At 44.4% G+C, this 12,979-nt stretch overlaps 1 protein-coding gene across 3 annotated transcripts in view; it reads right to left on the bottom strand.

Annotated features, from left to right (window-relative positions):
• Window positions 1-293: 293 nt before the first annotated feature.
• Window positions 294-12,979, bottom strand: part of LOC139052969 (cysteine/serine-rich nuclear protein 1-like) — a 37,464-nt gene continuing 24,778 nt past the window's right edge. For all 3 annotated transcript variants that reach the window (XM_070530116.1, XM_070530114.1, XM_070530117.1), the window contains exon 5: window positions 294-622. In XM_070530116.1, coding sequence (XP_070386217.1) covers window positions 524-622 — 99 coding nt within the window. In that variant the 3' untranslated portion in view covers window positions 294-523. The remainder of the gene's footprint in view (window positions 623-12,979) is intronic.

Consider the following 12,979-nt stretch of genomic DNA (forward strand, 5'->3'; position numbering starts at 1 on the left):
CGAAAGTCTGCAGTTCAGCACAATGGAAAAGTATTCGGGTGCTTTATAGATACACTACACAGCCATTATCAAATGAAAGCTCGATGAAGGCCTCGGCTTCGATAGCATATCTTGCAAAATGACCAAGCACCAATTATTAGTTATGTTTCCGGTACTCATACGTTTCAATTTATTTTATTTGTAAGCAAGTATCAGTTGCAAACAAGCAAATACTTCAGTTAATAAAGTCACTAATTCAGCCCACATGAGAAGTTTCGATGGCAAGTACACCCGTGAGCAAAAGTATGCGCACCACAGGATCACCGAAAAAAAAAACGAATTTCTTCGTAATTAACACGCATAAATTTAAACTGACGAGTACACTACATATTTTTGCTCAGGATGTATACGAGTAGAAAGTACAGGACGTATTTTCATTGGCGTCTTCAACCTTGGTATCCTGGCGCAATCCTTCGAATCCGAGACCGGAGAGCGGCTTGTCTCCAGGAGCTTGCTCCGCTTCTAGGCGCTTGAAGGTGAGCCGTTAATGTTCTCGAATGATGCCAGGGCTGTATTGGCGGCAGCCACATTGATTACCACATCCATGTTCCGCGCAGGTGCAAGGAAAGCCCCCCCGCTCGACCTGGAAGTCACGTTGATAGAAAGCACGGCTCAAGCAATGAAGAAAATCGTTTACTGCATTTTAATGCGATGAGCATCTTTTGCCTACTTCAATCGTGATTCTATCAATCTATTTATTTATTTATTGAACATACCTTAGAGGCCCCTTTATAGGGCATTGAGTAAGGGGGGTAATAAAGAAAGTACAAAGTAACTTGTCGGTGTACAACGCACGGCTCAAATTTGCAGTTTAACATAAAGGAGAGGAATGGATGATAATGTGGTATGGCGGCAAGTACAAGGTCGGGCGCGAAAAAGGATAACACGAAGAGGGAAAAAAAATATTGGCTGGCATTATACATATGGAAAAACTGGATACAAGAACTGTAAAGTATACCGATTACAATGACAACAGTAACAAGAAAAGAAACTACAACCAGAGATAGACTGACAAATACGCGGAATCTAGGCGCATGAACAGTTGGCAAGGTTTAAAATACGCACAATGGTAGGGCATGATTAAAACGCAGGAACTAATGGCGTGCACAGTAAAAACATTTATCAATATAAGGAATGCAGTCGGGCACAAAGTGGGATACTCAAAAAAAAAAACACGTGCACTGGTACAAAAAAAAATGATGGATGTCCTTGGTCTTAAAGCTGTCAAAATAACAAATAAATAAATACATGGGTAGTATACAGAGCATGGCACCGGAAGTAAAATAAAACTGGAAATACTAGTGGCAAGTTTTTATTGCGAAAAGAAAGAGTGCAGGAGTTGACGGAAATTATCGTGGTCTGGTTCGGATGCAATGTTGTCGGGAAGATCATTCCACAAACGTATGGCGCGTGGAAGAGCTGATGCGTTGAAGGTGCGAGTTGACCCATATAATCGCGTGAAACATAAGTGATTATGCGATGTGATGCGATTATGTGATGAAAGGAGCATCAAGGTGAAATGGGAATGGTCTGTTGCAGCATGCGTATTTGTGAAAAAGGTATAAAAGGGCAATGTCGCGACGAGCACTAAGGGGTTCAAGTGAAAGATTGAGCTTAATTTGCGTTATGCTGTTATGGTTGTCATAATTGCGTGAAATGAAACGGGCAGCCCTATTCTGAACTGCTTCAAGCATGTTAAATAATTTTGGTAGGGGGACCAGATAGATGCGGCGTATTCAAGCTGTGGGCGAACGAAGGTCTGATAGGCTAGATGACGAACGTGAGTGGGACAGTTATGTAAATTTCGACGTAAATATCCTAAAGATTTTGAAGCTTTTGCGCTTATGGTGGTAATATGGTGAGACCAGGAGAGGTTGGGTGTGAAATGAATACCAAGGTACTTATAAGATGATGCCTGCGGCAGTTGGTAATTGTTAATGGTGTAGTAGTAGTTGGAAATGTTTTGCTTGCGTGTGAAGGAGAATATTTTGCATTTTTCTGTATTCAGCGACTTGAGCCATTTTTTACACCAGTTGGTAATGCGGTAAAGGTCGTTTTGCAGCGTTAAGTGGTCATCGGCACAGGTTATTGGACGATATATGATGCAGTCGTCAGCGAAGATTCGCATGCAGGAAGAAATGTTTTCTGGCAAGTCGTTTATGTAGATTAAAAACAAATAGGGGCCGAGGACGCACCCCTGTGGTACGCCCGAAGTTACATGAGAAAGGGAGGATTGGAAATTGTTAATAACCGTGAACTGCTGGCGGAGTGAAAGGAAGTTGCGGAGCCAAGATAAGGTTAGCGAGTCTAATCGAAGGGCAGATAATTTAGAAATATGACGGCAATGAGCGACGCGGTCAAAGGCTTTCGAGAAATCAAGAAAAATACAGTCAGTCTAGAGGTTATTGTTCATGTTGAAGTGTAGTTCTGTACTTAATTCTAGGAGCTGGGTTTCGCAAGAGAAACCTTTCCTGAAACAGTGTTGGTTGTTAAAAAAGAAATTGTTAGATTCTAAGTGTCGGTAAACATGAGAAGCGATTATGTGTTCGAGAAGTTTGCAGCAGATGCAAGTTAAAGAAATTGGATGGTAGCTTTCAGGAGTATGTTTATCACCGGCTTTGAACACAGGCACTATTTTACCAATTTTCCAATCGGAGGGAAGTTGACCGGTCGCTAAAGATTGCCTGAAAAGGTGGTATAAAATGTTAGCAGAAACTGAGACAGTGTTCTTAGGAATTTTAGAGTTAATATTGTCAATTCCGGCTGAAGTGGATAATTTAAGGTTATTAACTAGAAGTACTATGCCCTCTGCAGTTATTTCCATCGGTTCCATACATGGGAAGTCAAAATCGGGTACGTATGGAACGTCAAAGTGCTCTTTCCGGCTGAAAACAGATGAAAAGAATGTGTTAAATGCCGAGGTGCAATGACTGTCTGAAAGTGGAACATGATTGTCGTCTAGCAAAGATGTCTGTTGCGGATCGTGTTCGGGGGATACAAGTTTCCAAAACTTCTTAGAGTTAGATTTCAGAAGGGAAGGTAAATCACTACAAAAATATTTGTGCTTATCAGATTCTACTGCGGAACAGTAAGTTATCATAAAATCTTGGTATGCCTTCCAAGCGGAAGGCGTGCTATGTCGTTTAGCTGTGCGGTATAAACGTTTCTTTTTGTTTTTAAGATTCCGGAGGGATTTTGTAAACCAGGGGTTTGATTTATCATTTTTGACTGTTATTAGCGGGACGTACTGATTTTCTAGCGCACACAATTTGTCTCGGTAAAGTACCCAGTTGTCTTCGATGGGACGACTGTCGAAGGAAGGTAGGAATGTGTCGGTGTAGAAGGTTCAACCAGAAATCAATCTCATTCAATAAATATTACAATCAATAAATTTATCTGTATCTACCTAACCTTTTAGGCTGATTCAGTGACCCAAGTTATTTGCCAGCTTGAGCCACTAGGTATGTGCTCGTGATGCCAACGCAGCCATTGCAACACTGTCATTCTAATTTTGTGATCTGCCTGACGCCGTGCCGCCATCTTCACGCCTTCTACACCAATCCAGTAACCCAACTTATAACTTGGATCACTAGGTCTCTGCTCGTGGTCATGATACCGTTGTGGTGGTTGCATTGTCGTCATACAATCGACACCGTACAGCTGCCGCTGTGCCGTGGCGGTCATGCCTTGGTTTTGCGAGCGTCATCACTTCAGTAACCTTAACTGATTGTAGATGCTATCGCCATCATTACGTTTACATCGTTCAATCGATGGACGTCAATCCATCATTCTATCGCAATGTTACCGCCACCATTCAATTGTGATTAATACGCTATTATTGTTAATTATAATACGCATCGTCCTTGGATAGTCCCTGTCAAGCATCTGTCAAGCATCGTCGTCCCTCCAGGTTCTTCATCCTGCTCGTCATGCTGTCTTCGTCCCACCATCATCGTCAGAGGCTTCGCGATACAGTCGTTCTCATGGCATGAACGTCAATGGATGGATGAAGGCGGTATGACAACATTCTTTCTTCGTCATTGTATTCTCAATTATGCTGCCGTCATTTTATCCTAATTGTGCTGTCGTCGTCATGTTAGCGTCGCTATTCTGCCGTGACCAGATAATCGCTGTCATGCGCCTGTTGTATCACCGTAGTCGTCGTCGTCATCTCAACTTCCTCGTCCAGTTTCAGTCATACCGTCGCCATCACGCCATCATTGTCATACACAAGTCTTGTTTACGTTGTCTTGTAGCTATACCATCGTCATCATGAAAGAATCGTCGTCATATTGCTTTGCTATTCCATCGAAGTCATCTGCGTCGGCATGACAGTCGTCGTCATGCCGCCTTGCTCGCGGTCATCCTTGGCAAGTGTGTGCCACAGCGCAGTTGGATGGTAATGGAGTACGATGTATATAGACAAAGCAACAGAATTCGGCTCGACCACTACGGATAGAAAATAAAAGCGAATTCAGAAATAAAGTGTTTCGCTACATTTCTTGAAGGCTAATCATTTTACAATTAACGAGTCATCGTGACGACTTCTGCGCAAATATTTCTCGCAAATTCAAAAACCGCGAACGTTGAAGCCACAACACTATCTTCCGCTGCGCGCACCAAATCCACTCACCCTTTAAATGAATCTGAAATTGATTAAATGTAAAACACATTTGAAACTAACAAGTTGCATTGTTTGATGAAGGCCGCTGCAATTGCATTCGCCAATTACCGTCGTAATAAACGCAGCAATGAAGCAACCAATAAAAAAATGACGGCTGCAGGGAAACTGCTATAACGAAGTTGAGCTGCTCCTATCAATCATGCCCCGTCTAACAAATACATGGGCGTTCACATGACGTCGACACTGTCATGGTGAACACATATTGACACCATCAGTTTTAATCTTTCGCGTACTCTTGGATATTCATACATAACCTGAAAACTGCATCACCTCAAATAAAGAAGGCTAGCATATCCAACATTCGTACGGTTGCAATCAGAATACGAGCCGCCTATCTGGCGTCTTTCTCAATTATATATTACCTCTCACACAGAAGCAATACAAAATCGCGCTGCTCGGTCTATAACATCCGAATACTTTCGCGAACCAGTATAACCGCACTAAAACGTACATTTGAACTAACATTATTCGCCTTTCGACTGATTATATCTCATCTCACCTTGATTCACGCCTTTTATAACCATCCGCACTCCACGCATTGCCTGGTAAGCCTACCCTCACGTGCATCTACCCGCCTAAACCACTGCCGTCCCTTATCACGCATTATCACCCATCACCTGCCATGAACACTTCATTTTTCCTTGGCGCAATAACCCATTAGAACAGCCTCCCAGAAAAGATTGCCTGATGCATTGACCGTAAATAGTGCAGCGAAATCCTAAATAACTACATTGCTTAATTACTAATCCTACAGCACACTTAGTCCAACACGGTTTTCCCTTTTTTCACAATTGTTTCTGGGGTTTTTTTTTTTTAGCTCGTCTGTTCCTTTGTACTGACACTGTCCCAAGGATCAAATCCCTCGATTATGCAATGCCTCCGGGCCTTTAAGGCGAATATAAATGAAATACATGAAAATGAAATGAAAGGTGGGTTCAAAATCACTTTGTTATGTCCATTGCCCTCGTGCTATGAAATAATAACTTGTTCTCCAATACATGCCAATTGGGGCGGACAAAATCAAACAGGCATAGAAGAAGACAAATTTAGGGCCCACGGAACCACTAAACAGCCACGTGCGAGATAAAATTTTAAATAGAACAGCGCAAGAATCGTCACCGCGTGCAACACACGTCTTCGTACCTGACACGACCATGTTTGTGATAGCTGCCTTCTGTTCCAATGTTATGGTCTTCCGTGTTTCACTGTCCATGTGATGCCTTTAGATAGCGACGTGAAACCCGCGAAACGACGACGTGGAGGGAGAAAGCAACTCAACCGCCGCGACGCGAACGAAGTCCATTGAGGTCTAGCTGAACATGGATATAACACGGTGCGCCAGTTACGCAGATGATCGAGGCTGATCTGCTGCACACATGGTGATGAACGCTTCTGTTAACGGGCCCCTCACCAGGCGCAATAACAAATTTTGGTTATACGCTGGAAGTTAACATGTGTTCTCTAGGGAGCGTTCTGCCGCAAAAAAAAAAAATGTTTCAAATCGAGTCATTGATAGCCGAGATAGAAATATTGCGGTGCGTGAGAAATATTGCGGTTCAGGAGGCAAGCCGCACCAAAAACACCGATTCCCTCTACTTGCCCAGACTAGCCACCGCAAGCGAAATTCCTTCCCTGCGTTCTCCCATACCTGAGCGCGAGGCTCGCGTGCCGAATACGTCATGGGCACCGCCTTCATTTTTTTTTTGGCCCCGCTTTTCCTGCGCGGCGCACTTCCGCTGATGGCCTTGTGCGCGAGCGGCTACGATTGTCTGGTTTTGTGAAGCACACGATTTTGTGCGCTGTGCACGAGGACACCTGGCTAGCCGTATAAGTCTGCTACACGAGTACTGAGGCAGACAAGCAGATCACAGAGCATGATCCCGCGCTCAAACGTGGTAGCAAAAACAGTTTCGGTGTCTACGCGCGCACTGCATGACGTGGCAACAAGCAGACGAATCGTAAGTACATCTCTCTTGCTGTGGTGAGAAGCAAAACAAGAACATGCATACATTCGGTTTGTGTGTTATTTCTCTAAGCTTTAATTAGTCTATTCTAGGAAGATATTACACAAACATATGCTGCCTTGAATATTTCTCGAAGTCACTTGTAGCCACGAGCCACGTCACAGCGCGAAGACGTGTACGTAGGCGCACTAGCACATGCACGTCATCCTCCGGCTTAGAGCGCGGCGGCCACGAGGTGAAAGGAAAACGGCGTTCGGGTTGAAATTGCGGATCATTCGCAGGCCCATGGCGATGTAATACTTTGCAGACACGATCGTTATCGAGCATTGTAAGCTCTGCGCTTGTCAGCTCTATATGACCAGACCTGGTGAGAGACCATATAAGGGTAGTTGGTGCGACATACATCTTGTTTAAACGGCGGGAAAGGACGGCGACAGCAAGGTACACACAAAAACAGCTCTGTTAAAGCGTTGGTCCTGTGTATATGAGTCACTTGTTGTCGCCGTCTTTTCGCACTGTATGAAGGAGGAGGCCAGCTAGGGAACCTTGCAGCAGCGATGTTGCTTGGCCAAATTTTGGCTTCCGAGATTACACCAGCGCCGGTGCGATCTCGGAGAAAATGCAAAGCTGCACGAGCCTGCGTAGTGCAACTAGGCACGGACCAACAGCTTCTGATAGCAAAAAAAAGATGAAAGTCATCCCAAAAGGTTTGCAAGCGCATGGCATATAATAGTGTATTTGCACGTGGTCACCGACAGGCATAGCTAGAGCGACTAGCATGACGGTTAGCCTAAGAAAGACAATTTCCTTGTTCAGTGCACCATTTGATAGCCGTTGGGTTAGGCAGCGCTATGATGGCACGGCGAGTAACCGTACCTAAGAGATGCCGATGACACAATACAGCTACTGACCGACTTGGGGGCGACATTGCTGGTGGCAGAGAAATGTCTTAATAGACTGCGAATGACGCGACTGACGTACTTGTAGAATATATTTAGTTTGTTCCACTGATTTCATGTCTTTGGAATTTACGGTATGCAGGGACTTCAATGTATCCGGACGGATGCTCTTGTTGGTCACATTGATTGCGTTTTTATATCCATGATATCATGAGGCTCGGTGGGATATACTTGTCGTGGTATAGCCCCAATTTAAAAAAATAGGTGAGGTCAGGTGGTTATAGCGGTAGCCATTGGGTATTCTGCGGTAACTTCACTAACGTGCGGAGCTACTGTTCACCCAGTTTTCCAACAAAAATATTCAGGCAGAACCCATCTCAATATGAATTCAATCCTAAAGGGTTTGGCTTAGATTTAATATAGCTGCACATCCTATACTGCCACCGCTGAAACGCGTCAGGTAAGAGGCGTGTATGCTTATGGGCTCTCGCGATTGGATGAATGGATGCATGTTATGAGCGTCCCCTTTGGAACGGGGCTGTGGGTTGCGCCATCAACCAATTGCTATTATACTGCCTTTTGTCCTACCTAGGTTAAACAATAAAAAAATGCACTATGAACTACCACACCCAAATTTTCTGATCCCCTATTGCGAACTGTGCTTTGGTACGTCTCCATCTCTTGTCGCTTCCCTACTTTTCTTCCACCAATCCTCCAATCGCCTCTCACTAATGCCTATTGCGGACATGTTTGCTTTACCACTGCTCCCGCTGAACCCAAGGGCTTCAAGGAGGACAGTGGTGCGTAAATCGACCGCTGCGTAGACGTCTTCACATTCTAATAAAACGTGCTCCATAGTTTCCCTAGCTTTACCGTAGCAAGCAGATGCTTCTTCCTTCTTATATCTTATATAGCGTGTTCTAAGGCATCCTGATCTCGCGTCGAAAAGTAATGAACTTGCTTTTGAGTTATCACAAATTGTTTCTTTACTGATTTCTTTTTTTCCTCTTAAGTAGTTACTCATAGCAGCTTTCTTTTCCATTGCCGCCACCCATGAGATTTCAGCCTTCCTGACTTTCTGCTTGACCTTCTTTGTTGCTGTGTTGCCCACCCTACAGGCCGCATATTTGCTGGCAAGTTTCCTAGTTGTTTTCCTCCACTGTGAATCAAAGTTTTTCCTGTACAGATACCTGAACACTCTCCCAGCCCATTTACTTTCTTCCATGCTCCTCAGCCTTTCTTCATACTCAATTTTACTGCGAGCTTTCCTAGCTTCAAAACTAGTCCAGCCCATATCACCCTGCACAGCTTCATTTGTAGTCTTCCCCAGAGCGCCCAATGCGAGGCGACCCACTGACCTTTGGTTCCCTTCGGGTCCTTATTGTACCCCTCATTTAAAGCAAACAACCGCATTTCCAAAAGTAAGTCATGGAACCATTACACCTTTCCACATACCTCGGACGACCTCGTACCTATTGTATCTCCATAGCGCGCTGTGCTTCATTATGGCTGAATTTCTCTTCCCCTTTACTGTTACTGTTTTTTGCTGTGTTTCCATATATCTATTGCCTTCGTTTATCCATATACTACGGTATTTATATTCTGTTACCCGAGGCATTTCCTGGCCCTTTATCTCCACTGTCTGTTCATTGTTATTTTTTTCATTGAATACAATAACACCTGATTTTCTAACATTAAATTTCAAACCTGCATTGTTGCCTTCCTGTCCACAGACATCAGACGGACGTTGCAAATCCCTTTGCTTGTTAGCTAAGTGAGTTGTAAGCGATTCCCTCTGGACGCTACCCGCGTGGTTGCTCAGTGGCTATAGTGTTAGGCTGCTGAGCACGAGGTCGCGGGATCGAATCCCGGCCACGGCGGCCGCATTTGAATGAGGGCGAAATGCGACAACACTCGTGTACTTAGATTAAGGTGCACGTTAAAGAACCCCAGGTGGTGGAAATTTCCTGAGTCCTCCACTACTCAGAAAGTGGTTTTGGCACGTAAAACACCATAATTTTTTTCCCTCTGGATCCACTGCGCCATCTAGCGGCGGCACTCCGAATTCAGCGCACGGCGCATGTGTGACATTTGGGCAAGAATGCATCACGATATACGACAAGGGTTCCATTACGCCCAGCTGTTAATCCATTTTACAGGATTCTTTTTGATCGCTCAAGAACGGCACAATCCCCGTGATGGCGTCTAAGGGATTTATTGAGGAATGGCACATACCTAGCGTTACATAACCTCTGACTCACGTTGGTTTGGCGGTTGGTGTTAAACTTCGTTGCATTAACACAGCAGCCCGATGCTGGTATTCATTAGACAATAGACTACCGTGCGGTGGCCCAATCAGCGTAAAATAGGTTAGGCGCGGACAGACATGCATACATACATACCGCTAACTGGATGAAGTTAGGATAAAGGTACATCCCAATAAGTTCTTTTCGTAAAATATTCCCGTAGACACAATCTTAGCCCAGCCAACTAGCTTTGTTTCAGCGAACATGGGCACCAATTGTTCAACATTGTGCCGCATGGTCTTCGTAACATTTCATGACGGCCCAACTACAGAGTTTTTCCACTTCTTAAACGGACTAAATCTGTTGATGAAGATACATATGGTACTGATGGCATGCACGCAATTTCATACAGAACCAACACTTCCTCCGGAGAAGTTAATAAGTGGACTCTCTTGTTCTCAATCCTTGTCCAAAGGAGGGAGGCTGGGCATAAAATGATACGAAAGGCGGATGACACAAACACTGCACGAATGCTTCGTTCAGATTCTTGAGCAACATCTCCCAAGCTGGCTTGTGGCTCGTTCCGAATGCATCAGTTTTAACGAATTTGTGAGGTTACTTTCGCGTATTCGACGTGTCAGTTTTTCGGTAATTTCTCAACTTTGCTCAAAAGCGTTAGACGACTGGCAAATTTGCGGACCGGATAACAAGACAGGTAAAACTTTCTCGCTAATTCGCTGTTTCCACACATGTCTACCTTCTCCGCAGTACACAAGCTCGAGCCTTCTGCTGCCACCGTAATAGCGCTGGCGTGTCAACGCAGTTTCTGTCGAGGAGCAGTACTGCGATATTCTGCGAGTGCTATTCTGGCGATGGTAAGCTCAACGTTCGCAGTGATGTCTCTCGGACAACGGCATAGTCAATGTAAATTTGTCGTGGAATGTCCATAAAGATGACTAGATACATTCGCTTTTAAGACAATGTTCAAGGTCGAATAAGTCAGGTAGAATAGGTGACAGCTAGGATATGTAGCTCATGGGCATCGGATGCATAAGCTTTCCATGCTGACAGCAGATCACTTAAAGAAGCGAGAGGAGGAATTGTATCTTGCAGAAAATCCAATATCAAGAAGGGGGCCCACAGATGGAGTAGCCAGCTGTGGTATAAGAGTTACGAACATGCATAAGGTGCCTCAGAAAGGCTGGCGAACTAAACGCTGACCAGCCTTTCTGAGGTAACTTATCCCTCTTTGCAACTTCCATACCACATTTTGGAGGAAACTTTACAAGTTCAGGAGGCTCTCCAAGCAGCGTTGATGTCGACGCTAGCGTTTCTATTTTTGCATCTTTATTCATGTATTAGGAATATGGACACCTGTGCATACCATATGGGTTCTGATTCTGCAGTGGATCGGCGACATAAGCAAGCTTGCTTATTAGCTTCGACCAAGCCCAAACTGACGAGGGTCTGTTTTTCGGAATGGCATCTCATTTGTCTTAGTCCAAGCGGCTGGCATCAACAGATCTTGTTGGAAGCTGACATAGGCGAAGCACTATCTGGCCAGCGCCCAGTGCCTGCACACCACAATATGCAGCGTTTTTAGGGGGAAGCCGACTTCTGATGTGGACTGCAGGAACTGGGGGGAGTATAACGGCGGTAACACTCAGCCCATTCTTACCGCATGCTTGTAGCTATTGTTAGCTCTTCGTTGCTTTCTAGTCAGCTGCTCTGTAATAAAATCGGCTGCCCAGCGCGGGCTACGCCGACAGCTGGCGACCAGCTTGGAGATTAAGTTCGCTTGCTCTAAGCGGGTGCAGGAGAGTAGCAGGTTCCGGTCTATAAGCGTAGTGAAAGCGGACGTTTTGTGCTACACAACGCGTGGGGAAAGGCACACGCGATTGCTTTCTGATTTTCGTCAGCCCGTAGTAACAACACAGGCACCGTAGCAACACAGGCACCGTAATCCCGTTGCAAAGAAGCCACATCGAAATGGCAGTTTGCCGCTCTCCAGAGATTCCTGTCGCTGAACGCTAAGTGAGCGTATCTGACTGTCAAACTGTATGCTCAATATCTCAATACAGAAACGGTAAGTAGAATCAATCAAAACGATATTCATTATCGAATAAAATTCTAATACAAAGTTTCGAATTCAAATCTAACAAGCTTATCAAAATGTACTATTACAGTGGAGCTTATCTTTTGCCAAAACGTTTGTTGGTATGCGTTCGCTGACTGCTTTTTCCGGAAGATCTTGTACGTCAGTATTCATGATCCATCTGCTCGAGTAACATTTACTTAACCACCACACTATTTCATGATAACTCTACTAACAGTCGAATTTTTAAAATGTGTATCTTTTGTTTATTACACATTCCCTGCAGCAACTGACTACCTCGTCTACTTGCCCTGACGTATATGAACTCATCTCTGTCGAAATCAGATTGCTTGCTATATTGTGCCGAAGCACAATACCTATGAGAGATGCTGTAATGGGCAGCCCCTGATTGCTTTGAAATCCACGAAGTTCTGTACTCCGCACATGAGTCTTTCTGCATTCCGCCACAATCGAAATGAGAGAGCCGCTACCGGGTACCTACCTCACTCAGCGGCGGAGCGCCATAGCCGCTACGCCACTACATTGGGGCTCACGTCAGTGCAATCTGTCTGAATTTTAGCTCAACCAAAAAAACTTTACGAACATACAGCCTATTTATATCTCTTGCACAATGAAGTAGAATAGTTGGCGCTACAGAGTTTCAAGTTGTATCAGCCAGCTCTCAAACCCTTCAGAAATGCTAGAGATCCATTTAGTCACTGTCCTAGTTCTACCCAAGAATTTGCAAACGCTTTATTATGTCTAGTACAATTCTTATTCATATCCAAGCCCTTTCAAGTGCGTCACTGTATCCGAGCTTAGTACTGGTAAACATAAAAATACATATTGCTGCCTCAATTGGCCTCAGAATGTTGTTCTATACTTCGATCACGTATACAGAACGTGACCTAAATTTTACATTACAATCTTTTTTTGTACTGTGTATGTGCTCTCGTCTCATCGTTGTCCTTGACGCTGTTGAAAATAGTGTCACACCAACTTACCCAAGCTTCAACAGTTTACATTACCAGAATTTACGGTTTTCTGTAAAA

This window comes from Dermacentor albipictus, unplaced genomic scaffold (genome assembly GCF_038994185.2).
Source record: "Dermacentor albipictus isolate Rhodes 1998 colony unplaced genomic scaffold, USDA_Dalb.pri_finalv2 scaffold_48, whole genome shotgun sequence".
Lineage (NCBI taxonomy): Eukaryota > Metazoa > Arthropoda > Arachnida > Ixodida > Ixodidae > Dermacentor > Dermacentor albipictus.